Source organism: Chaetodon trifascialis, chromosome 11 (genome assembly GCF_039877785.1).
Source record: "Chaetodon trifascialis isolate fChaTrf1 chromosome 11, fChaTrf1.hap1, whole genome shotgun sequence".
Classification (NCBI taxonomy): Eukaryota; Metazoa; Chordata; class Actinopteri; order Chaetodontiformes; family Chaetodontidae; genus Chaetodon; species Chaetodon trifascialis.
The window spans coordinates 12,136,753-12,155,027 of record NC_092066.1 but is presented as its reverse complement, the minus strand read 5'-3'; the positions used below and the strand labels follow the sequence as shown (position 1 = coordinate 12,155,027).

The 18,275-nt window shown below is 40.9% G+C and overlaps 1 protein-coding gene across 1 annotated transcript; it reads left to right on the top strand.

The window, feature by feature from the left end:
* The first annotated feature begins 9,007 nt into the window (after positions 1-9,007).
* Positions 9,008-12,914, top strand: LOC139339217 (histamine H3 receptor-like). The gene is made up of 3 exons (XM_070974724.1): positions 9,008-9,167; positions 9,889-10,055; positions 12,090-12,914. The coding sequence occupies exons 1-3, from the start codon at positions 9,029-9,031 to the stop codon at positions 12,840-12,842; spliced, it is 1,059 nt and encodes a 352-aa protein (XP_070830825.1). The 5' UTR covers positions 9,008-9,028; the 3' UTR covers positions 12,843-12,914.
* The last annotated feature ends 5,361 nt before the right edge of the window (positions 12,915-18,275 follow it).

The following is an 18,275-nucleotide window of genomic DNA, read 5'->3' as shown; positions in this document are numbered from 1 at the left end:
ATCTTCCAGTGCCCCGGCCAAATCCCAGTTAGTTTAACCAAAATTTTCACATCTATTTGCTTGTTTCTTTTTGCATCAATGATTTGATGATGAGTATGATTGAGTTTGACAGAACTTCAATAGGATCTGTGATAAAAGACTTGTAAAAGCTTTTTTTTTTTTCATTTTTGTAACCTTGGTTTTTATTGTACTGACAAAACAAACTGCAGGCGGTAGGGCCAATTATTTTTCTTCTTGCTCGTACTTGGCTACAAAAGCTATATGACACAAACACAGAATATATACAGAAAACCCTTTCTTAAATGAATTTTTTGTCAGACCAATCCACCAACAACACCAAAAACTCTACACATACTACTGCTCATTACACCAGATAGCAAAGTCAGGTGAAAGTTGGGTGGAGCTATGAACTACCTGACACACACACCCACCCAGTCCTGAAAAGAGCTCTAACCAGGCAAAAAGTGGGTGGATTATGGGTGTGTAAACATGTTTCTCATTGATGATTGAGCACACAAGAACACTGATAACACAGGACGTCTAGGTGTCCAACACGTAAGACACACATCATGTAACTGCAACATCCCTAATTTGATTCCAGCAGAAGGGCTTTGTTGTATTTTGTTCCCTCATCTGTGCCACAGTATAACCACATTAGAGACAATATCCTCTCACATAACATGTCATACATATAGCATACGATATTTTGCTGGTCTTGAGTTTATGGTGTTAATTGCTCACCAGAGCAATTCCTCTTTGGTACACTAGATGGAAGTATTTCCTGCACCAGGTGATGTCCACTCAGGTTGGAGCAATGTTTGTTTTCCAAATTTCTGTCAGAGAGACAGGAACAAAGTTTGAGCAAGACACAGAAACCTGCACATCACTGTCACATTTTGTCCTACCCTTAATTTACCTCACTTCTGTTTTAAAGGTCATTCATCCTCGACATTTTGGACTGCACCGTTCTATGTAGAAAACTGTATATTCAGACATTTTTAGGTATTGAAGGTCAGTTCTCTGTGAGTAGCTTTGAAGGCCCTTCAAGCAATTAGGTCCCCTGAGGAATGTGCATATCTGGCAGACAGAGCAATGGGAGGATATTGCTGTAATGAATCTGTCAGGGAGTGCTTCACCTGTGAGGAGAGAGATGTCTTTTTGAGTGGATGTGTTGACCAGGACCCTTGATCACAGGCAGAGCTCGTACACAGTAGAGCTGCACTGGGTAGACAAAACAAGATAAACCCCCAGTGGAATAAGACCTGAATGTGAAAGCACAATGCATGAGTTTGAAAAGCAACAGCAGCATTTGTTAGCCATAAAATAAAGGTAAATCACCGCTGTGTTATTTGAATTTTCAAAGCAACACAACAACAGCTAATTCAACTGCGCCATTATTGTGAATGCATCTGTCACAATAACTGCAGAATTCACAGTCACAGGGTACAAGTCTTGGAAATCATGACAATTATGCCAAACAAAGACAAGCTTCTCTAATAAAAATGTAGATTTGACGGTTTTGCTGTAAGCAATCACTGATGAAAACAAGCAATGTGCGTCTTGTGTTTGTTGGCTCAAGCATCATTATCCTCTTACAGTGTTGTGACTGTTAAGCCAAAATGATGTTGCAGACTATTAGCGAGAGAATGTGCTTGATGCTGCTCCTCTCACCTGTTTACACAGACAAGTCCATGTGGACCACCCCATGCTGGAGGAAGAACAAGCCATTTCACAGCTTCCTTTTAATTTTCAGCCAGTGCACATATCTGCTTGTTGAGAGTAATTATTTTCATGCTCTACGTACAGATTGAAGGCCGATGAAAGAAAGGAGTGACCACTTCCATCAAATGAGAAATGCGTGATGGGTTAAAGGTGGCTCCTTCAAGTCATTGTAGTTGAGCTGACCATAATTTGCTTCGCACTCCAGGGATGTTTGTATTGATCTTATTGCAATTACGATACTGCTCCTTACACTGGTGCAACACCTAAATAAAACCCCCTCAGTGGCAGGATTAAATGCAGGTTTTCTCTTTGTCCTTCAAAAACGATCGTTTCTTCATTTTATTTGTTAACATATATTAGTCAGTCATTATCATCAGTGACATATTTAATTACAGTGGTTCGGAAGTTATGGAAACACAGACATTAATCAAAGCATATTCATCAAATCAGGTCTGGCCAGGGAAAGAAGCGCACTGGGCTAGTTCCTGCTAATTAGCATGGCAATTATTGTAAGCTGTCACAGTTCTTAAGCAACGGGGTGGACTGTGTGTGCTCCAGAGCGTAATCCCTCACAAATTACAAGATAATGGAGGCAAAGAGAGGCCACCGCTTCAAAAGGAACCAGGAGATAGAATCCCCAGCAGGGACATTTTAGGGACAGGCAGGGAGAGAGACAGTGAGTGAGGGAAAGGTAGGGGAAAGAAGTACAGCATGTATTCCCTTCACATACAGTAGAGCAGTCTGAGTAGAAAAGGCTTATTTGACTGCTTAGTGAAGTGACTGTCTACAGAGGAAACAGATAGCACATTATTCTTATGTACTCCGCATGTAAAAAGTATTTTGATGACAGCAGCCAACAATATACTACTTTTGATTCTATATTTCTCTTGACGTACAGCATGAGCTCAGTGGAGGTTTCAGCTAACAACCGCAGATCAATTGTCCTTCTTTCTCCTTGGGTCCAACATGCGGCATGTGCGCCAAGCAGACTATTAAAAGCTTATTCCAGCTAGGATTCACCAGAGATAATGTTTCTTTAGAGTCCGTTTTTGCAAGCTGAATTCTTGAATCAAGAAAAGCTAACTGTCGAGAAGGTAGGCAGCACTTTGCAGGAAAACATTTCTAATATAAATGACCACAGCACATCGGATGTGCCAATTCTGTTTATATTCGACTCATTTGCATACAGAATTAGGTTGTGCTGACAAACATAATCGCTGCCATTATGTTCAGTGACACTGTTTCTTTGATTGAATGAAACACTACATTTATGTACCACACCAGAGTCACAGGGAGGTGTTTGGGGGAGGATGATGGGTGTATGAAGTGCATGAGTGTGACTCAATGCAGGATCCAGGGTTTGCAGCCACACTGTCTGTGGGTCTGTAGGTTTAGGCAACAAACGCACTTGTAATGTATTTGCTGCTGCTAATTACGTGTATTTAAATGTAAATTGTAGATACAATCCATTCAGCATGACCACATTCTTCAGAGAAAAATCACCTCACACTCACACTTTTTCCTGCTATCTTAAAGCAAGCCTGCCAAAAACAGTTAGCTCTTAGCTAGCAGGTCTTACCCCAGAAAAAGCGATTTAAAAACGAATGGTGCCTCTTTGTGGCATCGCTTCCCTTGACCAGGGACAAGCCATGTTTCCTGACAAGTCTGCCATCCCCATCTAACCAATTTTCACATCGAGATTAAAACAAAACGCGGGCAGAATCGAGATAATGAAAACACTGAAGCAAGCTGAGAATGCAAAGGCCTATGGATCAGATCCCATTATCCATGTAATTTCTCTGGATACAGATCACATGTCAGGTACAAAAAGGGGCCACTGTTCAACATTGATGGTTACTGTTGTGTCCTTAAAAGGCACGCACAGCCACACAGTTTACCATTACTTTGGCTGATCAGACCTCAAGGCAGGTGGATGTTGGATGGAGTTACACTGGGAATTAAGTGATATCATCAAACTCTACGCACTAATAAGCCCACTCAGTTCTCAAGTGAAGTCCAGTCAAGCAAAATAAGTGAAAACAGCTGTGTGCAAGGACCAAGGCTGTATGGAGCCTTTAAAATTCACTTCATGGTACCGTGCTTTGCACCACTGATGGTGAGGGTCTTTAAGGAAATAAATGATGCAAGTAATTAGTTATTTCCTGTCTTCTCTTTTCAATGTTGTGGCTCTTTTATATGGAAATGAACCCAGATGCCACAATTATCACAAAGTTTACGATTCTTAATAAAGTAACTTTCACTTCAAATGCGACTCATCTCCAGATATATGCATTGTTTGTCTAAAATGCTCTCAAATGCATTGTCTCTTCTTTGAATGAACCCCAGTGGATCATCAGGTTTAGCTATTATTTTCACCGGGGTATTGTCAATAACACTGATAGTTGTTAAAATCCTAACACATTTATATTCATAGGAGGAATATTATTCTAAAATAATTGCTTTAATACAGCCTTGATGCAGCAGCATAGATGTGACACTATTTTGGGATAAATTACTTGTGGTTATTTATCTGTTCACCTTTAGCAAGGAAACTGAAGTAAACAACTTCATTTTAAAGCATTCTTAATGCATATTTGCATAATAATAAGCGAGATTTATTAAAAAGCAAGTGGAGGCAGCAAGTCTTGCCAAAGCATCTCAGTAGAAATGAAAACAAACCACTAGTGCTGCATGCATCATGGTGGAAGTGAGCATTTAAAACATCATTTTTGCATAATATTTACATAGTATTTACATTTGATACATTATAATTGCTATTCTGTCCCTTTGCAAAAAAGGACTGATTGCATAATACAATTGTCTTCATTTTTTGGATTATATAAATAGCTCAAAACTGTCCTCGACTGCATTTAATTCTCCTGTGAGCTGAAGCATGGTGTATTCTAGTTATTTAACATTTAGAGGTTTTCTTTTAATGCTTACATAAGTCTCACATGAATGATTACTGCACAGTGATGTTTACAATGATGCCTTGCTCGATACATTTGGATATGAGTGCAGGTTGCAGTGATTCAGTTTGGAGCTTTTGAAAATCAGATGAAAAATTTAACAAGTCAAAATACTGTCACGAAGAGGCACACCCACAGCATTTCAATGAGCTTCTGTGGATCTGGAGCACAAGGTAAATGCCAGCACCCTTCATCTCGCAAGCAGCTCTGCCAAACAGACTGTGAGGCTGTGAAGCCATCCAACTATGAGTTCAGTTCTCTCATTAATGATTAGCATTTATTATGTAAACTGTGACAGCTCTGATGTGATGTGGATACTGAGACTACCAGGGGATAGTTCTGTTGTGTTCAAATGGCAATTAGCCCAAACCCAGCACAGTGATGCAGCCACGTATGTTCAACAGTTGGAGTATGCTTTTCTCTGTAAAATGTCCTTGTCCTGCTATTTTAGTGTAAATCTCCAAATGCATTTTCATAGCAATTTAATGTATATACATGTACATTCAGAACAATCACAAGATATTTTGTTGGGACAAGTCGTACTCTTTTAACTGCTTGTTGTTTTCTGACTTTGGCATCACAGTTGGTTTGTCAGTATTAGTCAGAAGTGGATGGAGCCAAGTCGCAGCAAATCTACACAGCGAGATTAGGACTCATTGCTAAAGTAATCCAAAATAATGTTGCCGAACCTGAGAATATCACTTGTTCATTTCGGTGAACTGCAGTTCTCAGAGATGGGAACGAGGAAAATGCGAAAATTCAAGACTTTGCCATTTTGGCAGAGATACAGTTCCATCTGTGACATGGTTTTTGATGTTTCTGGTAGATGTACAGCATTACATTCTGAGGATTTAAGAGGTTTGATGGTCCAAACACTACTACAAAATTGAATGAAATCAAAGTTCAAATGAGAGGGCAGCCTGGATTCACACGTCTTACAGTGGAAAGTCATTGGCCAAGTCACGTCTCACTTACAAATTTATAATTAATGTAGTTTGTGGTTACTTTGAGGCTGCTACTTGTTTTGTATGTTTTTATCTTATCTCACCTGACTTGAAGATCTGTCATTTCTCACATTCACTCACTCTCTCTCTCTCTCTCTCTCTCTCTCTCTCTCTCTCTCTCTCTCTCTCTCTCTCTCTCTCTGACAAAGGCTTTTAGTTTTAGTGTGTTTTAATCCTCGACAATTTTATTTAAATGTCAGCACTGGGTGTTTGCAGTCGTGTGTTTAGCTTCAATATCTTTAAGTAAATTTGTCCATTTCTACACCAACCTGATCAATAATAGATTATTGACAAGTCTACAGACTGATGTTTATGATACGGAGAAAATTTGTACTCTTAATCTGTGCAGCATACTGTATTATGAATATGGTTTTGAAAGGACTCCTGCAAAGCCTCCAATGCAGTTTCAAGGGAGAAATGGGACATGCACTGCACATTATCATTTAATTTTAGCTGTGTTACTATGGATAGGCACGCTGGTACAGTATGATAGCATCAGGTCTCCAGCCCAGCATCCAAACACAAACACTTGAGTACTAGAGTAATGGAGAGCCACAGCAGGCCACTGTATAATCGGCAACACTAGAGCCTCTGTGTACCCTCCGTGGCACTGCTTTGTTTCTGAGTGCCCTCCATTTTCAGATGAGTCACTGCACTTGCATTTCCAAATCCAGCCACAACACACCTGCCAAATTGATTGCTTCTCTGACACACTTTCATTTGTATGCAGTTGTTTAACATACATGCAGGCACAGCACGATTATATACATATAAATACACCTTAGGCTGTGGAGATGTTGTTCCTAATATTGTTCCATTCCGTATGCTATCAAGAACACCTTTAGCATGACCTTTGGAGAAATGATCTAATATTAATGTTGGGTAGAGACACCTGCATGATCTTTACATTATATATGATGCTTATTTAATTCCTGGGAATGGAATATTTACAGTTTGGTCGAGGCACCTCATGATGGCAGACAAAAGGACAACATTATCTGCGAACATGGTCTCTGGAGCACAGCAAAAGTGCAGCACTGGTGTAAATCTTGTGAATCGTGCATTAGTTTCCATGACGGCATGGCGCCAGTTTCCATGACATCTCCATGCTTTTGTTGCACATTTGAATGACTGACATTGGTAAATGTGTATTTAACTATCACTAGGCTTTTTATGGCAGCCAGAAACTAGGCTACCTGACTATTAAGTTTGGCCTTTAAGCGACAATTTATGGATATGAGCAGTTATGATTCAGCAGGGTTTGAAATTACTCAAATATCAAAATTTATTTGTAAGGCATCCTTTTTCTAGTAAAAGGAGAGCAGTTAATCATACTGTATGAAGTTTAGTGCTGTCAGCTTATATTATGTAAAATGAGACCCTTAGGGTACCGCTCAACATTCAATACCCAATGTAGAAACATTCACATTTTTGCCTTTGAAAAAAATCCAAAAACATTTTCTACATGATTTGTGCAAGCCACTACAATGTGGAAGTCATGTACAAATTCCTGTACTTGATCATTATAACACATTTATCATGTGATAAAGCCCTCAATCATTGCTCTTTTGTCAAAACTGATACATTGGCTATGAAAAGTGCAGTGCAGGATGATGCCACCTGGTAAAGTGAAGCTTTGGAAGCAGCTGTGGTCATTTCTGGAAAGCAGACATGCCACTTTAATCGAGCTCATTGCGAACGACAGCGGTGAGGAGTCTGAGCGAAGCTGCATTTGAACTCCTGCTCTCGCCGTTGTGTCTTTGCCTGCACTGATTCCTGTCTTGCAACTGTGACGTGACTAACTCGGAGAAATACCGGTGGCTCCATTTGTGAGAAAATAACAGTAATTCAAGCTTGGCTCCTTCAGTCACCTCTTCTGTTTTGAGGTGTTTCCAATTTCTCTTGGACCCCAGCTCGGGGACTAACAGGATAGTATCAGAGTGAAAATAAGACCGACAGCTTCTTCCACTGTGTGCCAGATGGAGGCTGTATACTCACACACCGGTAACAAAGCAGGTACATGGAATACACTGATTATCACATGACGAGTGGACTTTAAGGAGCCATGAGCAAAAATGCTGAATATTTGATTACGACTTATTAAACTCTCTCTTCAAGTTGTGTTGATGTGGGCTTCAGTGAGAGACCCTTGGTATGTGTGCCTCCCACTCACTCTTGTTTTGTTCTTCATGATGTTGCTGGCTTTTTCCATGCCAGTCAGACTGAAGACATTGGCTGCTGGCAGGGTGGAATGAAAAAGCCAAAATATGGGATTTATTTTAGGGTGAAATATCTCTAAACCAATATAAATCAGAAAAATGTTGCTGGGTGAAAAACTTGAATATCCAGAGCGTCAAATTTGATGAAACAAAATAGCCCTGAAATTTAAAAAAGCACAAAGTAATTTGCACTTGTAGTTATTTTGTTGTTTGTTTATGGCTGGAAGGCAATGCCCCTCACACTTTGTACAGTGTGGGATGTGGTAAGGGTCATCACAGTTTGATTGTGCCTTCACACCACGTCCACACGCCCACTGCATGCTCATTTGAGGTAACAACAGAAATTGGTAGGCTGCTTGTGTGGTGGTGTGCTCATGCATCAAAAATGAGCTTTCTGTGAATGGATTTCAGCGAGGGAAAATCTAAGACTGGAGACTGGAGTACACCCACGGCATAAAAATGAATAAAGAGAGAAAGAAATAGACAATTTATTTAAAAGTCCCAATGTCAGTTTATATGTCAGTATTAAGACACTGATCGGGTTTGCTGTGCTTCCAAAACCTCTTTGTGTTGAGCACAGTGTGAAGATGAAGGCAGATGATTCTTTCACACAAGTAATGAGACAAACTTTTTTTTTTTTTTACGGTGTTTCTACTCAATAAAGCTTATTTTGCCGTAAAAAAAACAAACACACAGTTAAATCATCACACGGTGTGTGACTACAAAAACTACTATTTGCGTGCAGAAATAATCATATCAAGCTGTACCTCAGCGCTTTTTTGCGTGCAAAGGCGTGAATTCATCCAGTCCAGACTGCGTTTTGTAAAGGGCGTTGTGCGCTCCCCGGTGGATTTTCCTGGACACTGTGCTCAGTTTCAGCAGGAGAGCGACGCTTTCAGTGGACAGATGGGGGATGTTGGATGCAGTGTCTTGTCGCCCGGCACCTGTTGCTGCCTTATTATCCCCAGCGCTGGTCTATTGAGGATTTAACGACAGCATTAGGGCCATGTCGGAGGAAGAAAGTGATTCTAACTCCAGCCGGTATCATTTTGGCAATGCCTCAACTCGAGTCCAGAGCAGCTTCGTGTTTTCAGGACCCATATTTGTCGTTTTGATGGTGATGATGGTGACTTTGGTTGTTGTGATAGTTTTGGGTAACGCACTGGTCATTTTGGCCTTTAAAGTGGACAAGAGTTTGAGAAGACAATGCAATTATTACTTCTTGAATTTGGCAATATCAGATTTTCTTGTAGGTAAGTCCATTCTGAGTCTTTTTTTTTTTTTTTTTTTTTAATTTCAATACACACTGGAATAACAAGACAAAGTAAAGTTAAAAGATGAATGTGTTATTTTTGCAATAAAGGCAGTTTTCTGTGTTATGATACATGGATCCATGTTGATATATGATGAATGAAGTTTTGTAGTCTTTATCTTTGATGCTCCTTTGTGTTCCTGTCAGTCCCGCTGTACTGTAGGTGTGTAACACTATGCACTAGTTGTGGAGGTTTACATTCACAAATTAGTTACAAATGAGTTCAACTGATGGGACCAACAAATAATTGGAGTTCTTGACACATTTTTATTTCTTTTCTTAATTGGCGTGGCATTGATTACTTTTACAAACACACAGTCTTTGTATGATCTGCTCTTACACACTCACTCATCACTGTTTATCACCTTCCTTCCTTTATAGTTGTGTAAGGTAAAAAAAAAATAAAAATAAATAAGAGACGATTTTATAATGTAATAAGAGACAACTTAACTGTACTATAACCTCTCCCATATGACATAGTTCATATTAGACAACTGAGTTTTACTATGTTGTCACTGATTTTCTGTTTATGCCAGCCTCTATTAATAAATACTTATATTTGCATACATTATACCACATTATAATGAATTTATTAAATGTTATTTGAGACTATAAATCGTCAACGGGGTGCTGCTGTATTTGCTGTATATCTGTCTCTGTAGGGGCATTCTGCATCCCAGTCTACATCCCTTACATCCTCACAGGCAGGTGGATGCTGGGCCGAGGGCTGTGCAAGCTGTGGCTGGTCATGGACTACCTGCTTTGTTCCGCATCTGTCTTCAACATCGTCCTCATCAGCTACGACCGCTTCCTGTCAGTCACCAGAGCAGTGAGTGGAACATCTTGTGCCTCACATCTGTGATGCACATGGCCATCAAAGTGAATTTAGGATTGTGACACACAGAAGGCTAGCCTGCCATATGTGTGAAAGAATGTGAAAAACCAGAGTATGATTCGAATTACGTCTAATCTTCTCATTCGAGTGAAGCTCTTAAAATGTAATGTTAAAAGTTGAAGAGCCCTTTCCCTCATAGCCATACAAATGTGCACTGCTTGTGGTCTGTGGCTTAATTTCTGACTGGAGTCTCCCAGGTCATTGGTAGGGGCAATGCCACCTCATTCTCCCAAATGAGCCCATCTGCAGAGGTTAATCATTCCTGACCCATTCGGGCCCAGTGCCACCCCTAATTATAGCCCTTCCCCATGACGAACATAAAAAAAAGTCACATTTCGACTTTGGGAGAGACTGGGCTTCAGAAAATTAAAACGCAGGAAACAACATGTGACTGTGAAAAATCCATTATTAGATGACTAAACTTAAATACCTTTCATTTCATTTCCACTTCAACAGTTTTAAAACAGTTTAATCTCCATACAACTGTGTCCCACTGCTTTAGATTTCTGAAATACAATTGTACAGCAACAGTAATGTCGATTTTCCATTTTCCGCCTGTCTTGGCAAAAGTCTTGTAGTTAGCATACATTTCCAAACCTCTGCTGCTGTTTGGCCCATTCAACCTTTTGTTGGGGCTTGTCTGTGCATTAGCTACCTGACTGTATCCTATACACTTGTGTGTTAACTCAAAGGTGGGATGAGGCTTGGCATAGCAGACAAAGAGAGCGTTCTGTTTCCTTTCACAAGCAAACACTTAACATCAGAGCAATGAATACAAATAACACCAGAGAGAGAGAGCCTCTTCTTTAATTAGCTAGCTTTGATCATAGAGATCCTCCTCTGTGCTATGGTCCTTCCAACCTGGAGAGATCAATCATCTCAGAAACAGGCCACTGGCAGCCAAGCTGCCTTTTCCTGAAAGCAATTCTCTCTGAACACTGAAAGACAAAGGATCGTCAACAGCCACAGGACAAAGTCTGTCTTTTTAAAAGAAAAGATGGAGTCACATTAGATGCACGTATTTGGCAGTTAGATGAAATGTCAGCGCGTTAACGAAGCCCTAACTGCTCGGTGTTAGAGAGAGAAGATTTTGCTCAAGAGTGAGCTAAGGTGAACCCTAGAAGCTCTCAGGAGGAATCTAACAATTTAAGAACATAATGCAAAATTTCAGATTGGATTTATGAGCACACCTGATTCTTCTCCACTGAGTGCTGCATCACTACGTGAAGAGGGGGCAAGAAGCACGGTACACCAATTAATTTATACAAACATAAGTGGAACCATTTTTCATCTCCTTTGAAGATGAACTGCGGCTAATTTTTTTCATTCAGAGCATGGGCGCATCTTCAGAGCAGCTGGAGAGGATGTAAAGTGTGCTGCCCGCTCAACGAGAATGTGGACAGGGGTGTAGAGCAGGACACTAATTGAGAGTGGTCCTTAGAGGTACCTCATGGACTTAACACTCATTCATAAACTTGTCTGCAGCACACAATGTCAGCATACTGGAAACAACAGTTCATATGTTCTGTGCCTCCATCAAAATGTGATTTCACAAACATATAATTACTGTATGCATCAATCAAAAGGTGCATATTATATGTTATTAACTTAATGCTTGATTATATGATTACAATTCCCTGTTGTTTGCTTATCAGTGACATGGCGGTTTAAAGCTCTAGACTCTGGTTGAAAGCTGGCCTCCCAATTCATTGTACCACTGTGCTGTGATTAGTTCAAGGAGATCAGAGTTGTGTTTTAAAGGGCAGGAATTATTAAACCTCCTGCAAAACTGCAGTTAAATGAACATCACCTAGCCTTTTATGGCTAAAGACAGTGTGCTTTAGGAGAATAAATTGTTAGTTTGCCCCCTATTTCTACAATAATGGTAGGATGAAACAATTGCACATAAAATTGAGCAGCAGTATGACTAAAAATATATTTTCTGATTTATGCTTATATTTACTGCAGATAAGTTACCGTGCCAGGCAGAGCATGACTCATCAAGCCATAATCAAGATGATTGCTGTCTGGGTGCTAGCCTTTGTCCTATATGGCCCAGCTATCATATTCTGGGAGCTGGTAGTGGGCAGAAGCCGCGTGCCAAAGGATGAGTGCTTTGCGGAGTTCTATTACTCTTGGTACTTCCTGCTGAGTGCCTCCATGCTGGAGTTTTTCTCTCCTTTCATCTCAGTGGCTTTCTTCAACCTCAGCATTTACCTCAGCATTCGCAGGAGGAGGTTCCACAGCAGGGAGGCCCAGCTTCATCCTCAGCTGAAAGACGCCGCCTCTGCCCAGGGGGAAGGTATCCCCCTGTCCCACAACTGGGGGTTTGGGATGAAACTGGCTGTAAGAGGCTCTATCCACTCCCAGACCTCCTCTCCCAGTTTGGGTAAACACGATCCCTCAACCAGCAGGGCTGCTCAGCCTAGCCGTCTGTCCAGGGATAAGAAAATTGCTAAGTCCCTGGCCATCATAGTGTGTGTGTTTGCCATCTGCTGGGCACCGTACACCCTACTGATGATCATCCGCGCTGCCTGCAGAGGGCGGTGCATCCAGCATCACTGGTACGAGGTCACCTTCTGGCTCCTGTGGCTCAACTCTGCTATTAATCCATTCTTGTACCCACTTTGCCACAGTAGTTTCCGCAGGGCCTTTAGCAAGATTCTCTGCCCAAGGCGGCATACTACTCCCCCATCATCTGTCCTTCGTGTTGGCCAGTGACAAGCAGATACCCATGGATGGATGGGGATGAACAATGTGCCAAAACTATGGATGGAAGTATTCACATCTCACCCATAAATTCCACACTTTCAGCCGATGAAGCAAAACTGTGCACCGCAATTTGTCATATAGACCATAATTAATTGTTTTCAAATGTGCTTTTCTGTGTTTTTGGATGTACAAGGATGGTACTGTAAAGTATAGTCAGTTCTCTGTGTTTTATATCAAGTATGTATTGAACATTAATCATAAGCAGTCTCCTAAAAAATCTCATTGTACCAACAGAAGGATCCTAAAAAATTAATATAATGGAGGTTTCACCTGCTCTAAATACTGGATGAGTTTGGCATTGTTGTGTCGGCTGTTGGTTAGGACACAAACAACAAAGTAAAGTGAAACACAACGCTGACTAAGTGCCACATTCTTTGCCACATCCATTCTTCACTTGTATGTATCTTATGTGATAGACATACCGCAGAACATGAAACATAACTGCTGTAGATTTTATGTTTGTCTTTACTGAGTGCCATACATTCAAGAAGGCAACTCATTGATTATGTTGTCTTATTCTTTACGTTACCGGGCTCGTATCTTGCATTTGAACACATCATATTGAGGATTTATGTTCATAGAAAGATGAGTGTTGCCCTCACCGTGACATCCTTGCTTCAGCTGAAGTAAAGCAGATCACTATCACCCTCTGCTGTTGGAGAGCTTACTACTGTTAATGTTCATGAAGCACAGTGATGACAACACAAAGTGCCATTACGTAGAAATGTATGAAAAATGAAATGTGTTATATTTTATTCTCTCTGTTTTTGGGGCACAAAACGTTCCAGTAGATTAGTAATGCATAACATTTCTTCACACAGGGAGCACATTTTCTGTGCAATCATCACCCCGTGTTAAAAAAAGAATAACTGTCTTCTTTATTGTACTGTAAAAAAAAAAAAAGAAACAAACAAAAGTAAACATTCATTTTTATTTTTGACTGTTATTACATTATTAGTGTTCCACTGGTCTTCTTCTTCTTCATTATAGTTATTATTATTATTGAATTTGTTTTGTATACAAGTACATACAAATATTTGGCTTCATGTAAGAGACAGAAGAGAACGTGTTTACAAGCAGTGCAAAAAGTTCATTTTACTGTGCTCAGCAGGTGTATGTATACTTATGTGCCACTAGATGTCACCATTAACCTTTACAGCTTACTGTGTGTGGGGCCTTTGAGCACTAAGCCGCCATTCATCATGGAGTTGAAGTCAGTCTTTGAGATGGGCCATGGTCTCCATTAACTGTCTTACTTTATTTTTTGAGTTTGAATTGTAAGTTAAATACATGGTATTTTACTAGGGCCCTGACTGATTCAAACTGTAATGACTGTAACCTAATAATCAAAGGTCTGTAAAATTGATGGTGCTCTCCCAGTGAGTCCTCTGACTGTCACATTGTGTCAATTGTGATTGCAAAACTTGAACAGTTACAGTATGTCCTATGCTTTAGCAAATGTTTTATATTGTCCTTAAGTGCTGTTATGCTACATATTTTTGGTACCTGTTTGTGTAGTTTAAAAATTAGAGTCGCAGCCTAAATGTTGTCCTCTTGGCTCAAAAGAAAATGATGGTATCATAACTGAAAAATAGTCACTTTTGTGCTTATTTTAAGTGAATGAAATTTAGGATTTTTAATAATAAACATTTGTCTGTTACTGGCTGGTGATCTTTATGCATAATATAGAATTATTTGATTAAGCTAGATGATGCATCTTAACTGGGTCCTGCAGTAGCTGTCTACCTGATGACTAATTGGGTCAGTGCCATGTACCGAGTGCCTTTTGTTTGATGTGCAGATGAAATGCTGAGAGTGCAATACCATTTTTGTATTGTTCCGCAGTCTAGGTAGGTTTGATTTGATAGATTAAAAGAGTTCTTTCCAGATGTAGACTTATTAGACATGTAATTACGCCATCATGTTAGATAGTGGGGTTACGTTTGCAGGTGCCTGAGTCCCACAGGGGACTTACATTGCTCAAATTGTTGCTGTTGCCCGTGTGCACATCTGGGCCCCTGGTCAGGTGCTGGGAATAAGGGCACAGCTGCAGAGAACAGGCCTGTGCTTCCCCCTCACTCCCTCTCTGCCCATGGCTTGGTTGGAGGCGGGGGACAGAAGCACACTTCTGACCAGAGGGATGGAGGCGCATTTCCCTGGGGGTGACAGAACTGCATTTATCAGCAGAATGGCAAGCCTGGGTTCACTCCCTGTGTATCTAAATGTGACAGCAAGAGCCGTATCACTGTGAGGAGTGCTTGCACTGTGTGCAGTTATATTAGGGGGGCTACTGCTATTGATTTTGTTGATGGATTGAAATGTCATGGCATGTGTGCCAAACCGATTGGTTAACAGACTGGGGGCTATGTTGGGGATAATGCCAGGTTAAATTGGTCAAGGATGGGTAGCACCATGAAAAATACAGATGAGAGATTTTAATTATGTGCGCATGCAAAGGTGTGTGTATCCTTTTAATCATATTCAACTGTGTATATGTGTTAATGGGGGGTTTGGATGTCTGTGACCCCAAGCAATGTATCTAAAAGCTGTGACCCCAATGGAGTGCACCTGTGCCCCTGAAGTTTATAGAGCCCCATTAGTAGAGACTCAGACACTGATCAGAGGGGGAAAGAGGCCCTATATAACTTCCCCATGAGAATCGCTGAATAGTTAAACTCTTAGAGGTTCCCCTTTAGCACTTTGTTAGAATGACTTAATGCTGAAGTCTTGTTTTCTAGCTGGATAACACCTCTGCTGCACACAACAGATAAATAAAAGAGGACAGATGTGGAATGCAGTGGCTGTAATGTTTGGCCTAATATCAGCATACCAGTATGCTTTACAACAAGGTGATGAAGAATATGCTACACTATTATCTTAAAGTAAAGATGGGCTATAAAAAGCGAACTGGCAGACAAGATTAAACCACTTTAGTCTGCAGATACAGGTCAAAACTTTGACCTCTCTGAAGTTGGAGTGTCACTTAGTGTACGTTCTGTTCCTCCGAGTGAGCCGTTCACTTTCTCAGCTAACCAAATGTAAACCACAGTTAATATTTCATGAGGGATATACTCAAAAAGAAAAACAGACTGTTTCTGCTTGATTTTTTTTGCCTTTTCCGCTCTTCCGTTTTTCCCTCTGCCTATTCCTGCAGTGTACTTCCTGACTAGAGATTAAATAATTCCATTGGAATCCTCTTAGGATGGGTTCCCAGCACTTGGCAATTAAACAATTACATTTAATCAGCATGGGGCGACGCTTCAAGTCACCCTCATTTCAGACGTTGATTAAAAGCAATTCTGCAGTGGTTATTGCTGTCGACTTTCGAAACTGTGGTTCACATAGGTTTACTGCATCTGTGGGGTCAGGTTGGATAGCAATATGGCAGGTTCAGTGGTGGTCGAGAGCTGTATCTGCCTGTGGCGGGTAAAACAGTAATGACAGAACTCATAGCAGACCTTATATTGTCCCTTAAGTCAGAGCTAGTTAGATTACTTGGAGACATTTTGACCCTACAGCAAAGAAGACTCGAGGAACAATAGAAAGGAGTGGGACATTAAGTTATGCATGTGGGAGCCCAGATCCTGTGCAAGTGTGTGTGTGCGCATTATTTTACACTGCATATCTGTATCTGTGCTCATACACAGCTATTTCTTTTTGCAGCCACATTGAAGTGCATTTGGCTTGAATGAAATGCACCTTGACATATACAATTTCATCATGCCATGCAATAACATCTCCCTCTGTGATGGCAAACAAGCTGGGAGAGGGCACACGGCAAAGGAGGGCTTTTGTGTGAGCCGTATTTGACATTACACTTGAATGAAAGAGTGCTATGAACGTACGTGGAGTGGACTTTAGTCTTCCCTGTGCAACACAGATGAGTTGCGATGGATACCCAGCCCCCTACTGTGAAACCCAGGTGCCCCTGTTTCATAAGGCACCCCACTGGCTCCCCAGCCCTCTTAATTAGCGGCTTCCGTCAGCTGGCACCCAGGCCTTCAAGCACAAGCGACTGGCCTCTGCTGCTGAAGGAATCCAGTTCACTCCAGATCTTCAGCTTTTCTAACAGATGGATACACGGGCGGGCTGAGCAAGAGGCTTCAAGGTTTTTGCAAACCTGTAAATCATCTGTGAACTTCCTGATATCTAGATCAGATGCATGCTGGAAGGAGGAGAAAATGTTGAATACTTTCGTCAGTGTGTTTCGTGGTTTTAATAAAGACGGGCAACTGCCGAGAATGGGCCACGAGTTGTAGTCTCAGCCGCAGATACACTGTAACAAGACACCGATGATTTTTATATGAAGAAGTCAAATATAGATAAAAGGTTTCACCAGGACGGGAATGTTGCCTTTTTCCTGCTGCAGTATCATAGCAGAGCTGTAACAATAGTCTCTTCTAATGACATTCCCCTAGTAACTTCTTGCCTCTACGAATCTCAGGGGGGAAGCGCTACAAAAAGTGATAATTACATGAAATATACATAGAGAATAAAGGGAGCATGTTTACATAACCAGGCCCATAAATATCTGACGGAGAAGACATTGTTCTCCGACTCCTTTTAAGCTGATCTCCCAGGGATGCCATTTTAATGACATGATGGTTTAAAGAGATGCTGCTCCATCTCGTTCCATATTTAATTAACTTTTGCTTTTCTGACGCAGAGGAAAAACAGAATAAAGAACGCGTGATAGAGACAAACACGCACGATAGCGAGGAGACAATAACAAATAGCTGGGAGAACAGAGAGGGAGGCAGGGGGAACATGAGCTGAGACCTTGTCATGCTTTTGTGAGCTGTTTACAATACAAGAGATGCAAAGAGAGAGGAGGGGTGGTGGAAGAGCGAGAGCTCTTAAAATTTAGAAAAAAAAAAAGATAGGGATAGAATTAAGAAAAAGGAAAAGAGGAAGAGACGGGAGAGAGGGGAAACACTGGGAGAATGAGGACCTTGTTCTCCCACGGGGCTCCATTATGGAGCATTTTTTAGTTCATCACAAATAAGAGGAAAATAAATGTGAAGCTGACAGGATGTGTTTAACTGACATTCCAGAAAGTCATAAATAAAGTAATAAAATAATAAGTCCTTTTTGTATTCGACTTTGGCCTCCTTTTCTGCATTCCTTGCAACACATATCAGCGTGATCTACCACATGATCATTAAACAAACACATGGCAGATGTCAGAGAGCAAATATTACTTCGCATCAGTGTTAATATGTACACATACAGACATTCCTGCTCATTATAAGACGTGGCTAAACACATGCACTGAATCCTACAGAACTCTGAGCCCACTTGTCTGCGTATTTGGTCACAAGCACCCACAGCACTGAAAGATTTGAGCTGGTTTCAGCAGCAACGAGGAATTCAAATCATTTA

What these genes read in the sequence shown, in the direction of transcription:
- LOC139339217 (XM_070974724.1), top strand. Translation starts at nt 9,029, where the DNA reads ATGGTGATGATGGTGACTTTGGTTGTTGTGATAGTTTTGGGTAACGCA. An exon ending in AATATCAGATTTTCTTGTAG is followed by an intron (nt 9,168 to 9,888) that starts GTAAGTCCATTC and finishes CTGTCTCTGTAG; the next exon opens with GGGCATTCTGCATCCCAGTC. An exon ending in TCCTGTCAGTCACCAGAGCA is followed by an intron (nt 10,056 to 12,089) that starts GTGAGTGGAACA and finishes TATTTACTGCAG; the next exon opens with ATAAGTTACCGTGCCAGGCA.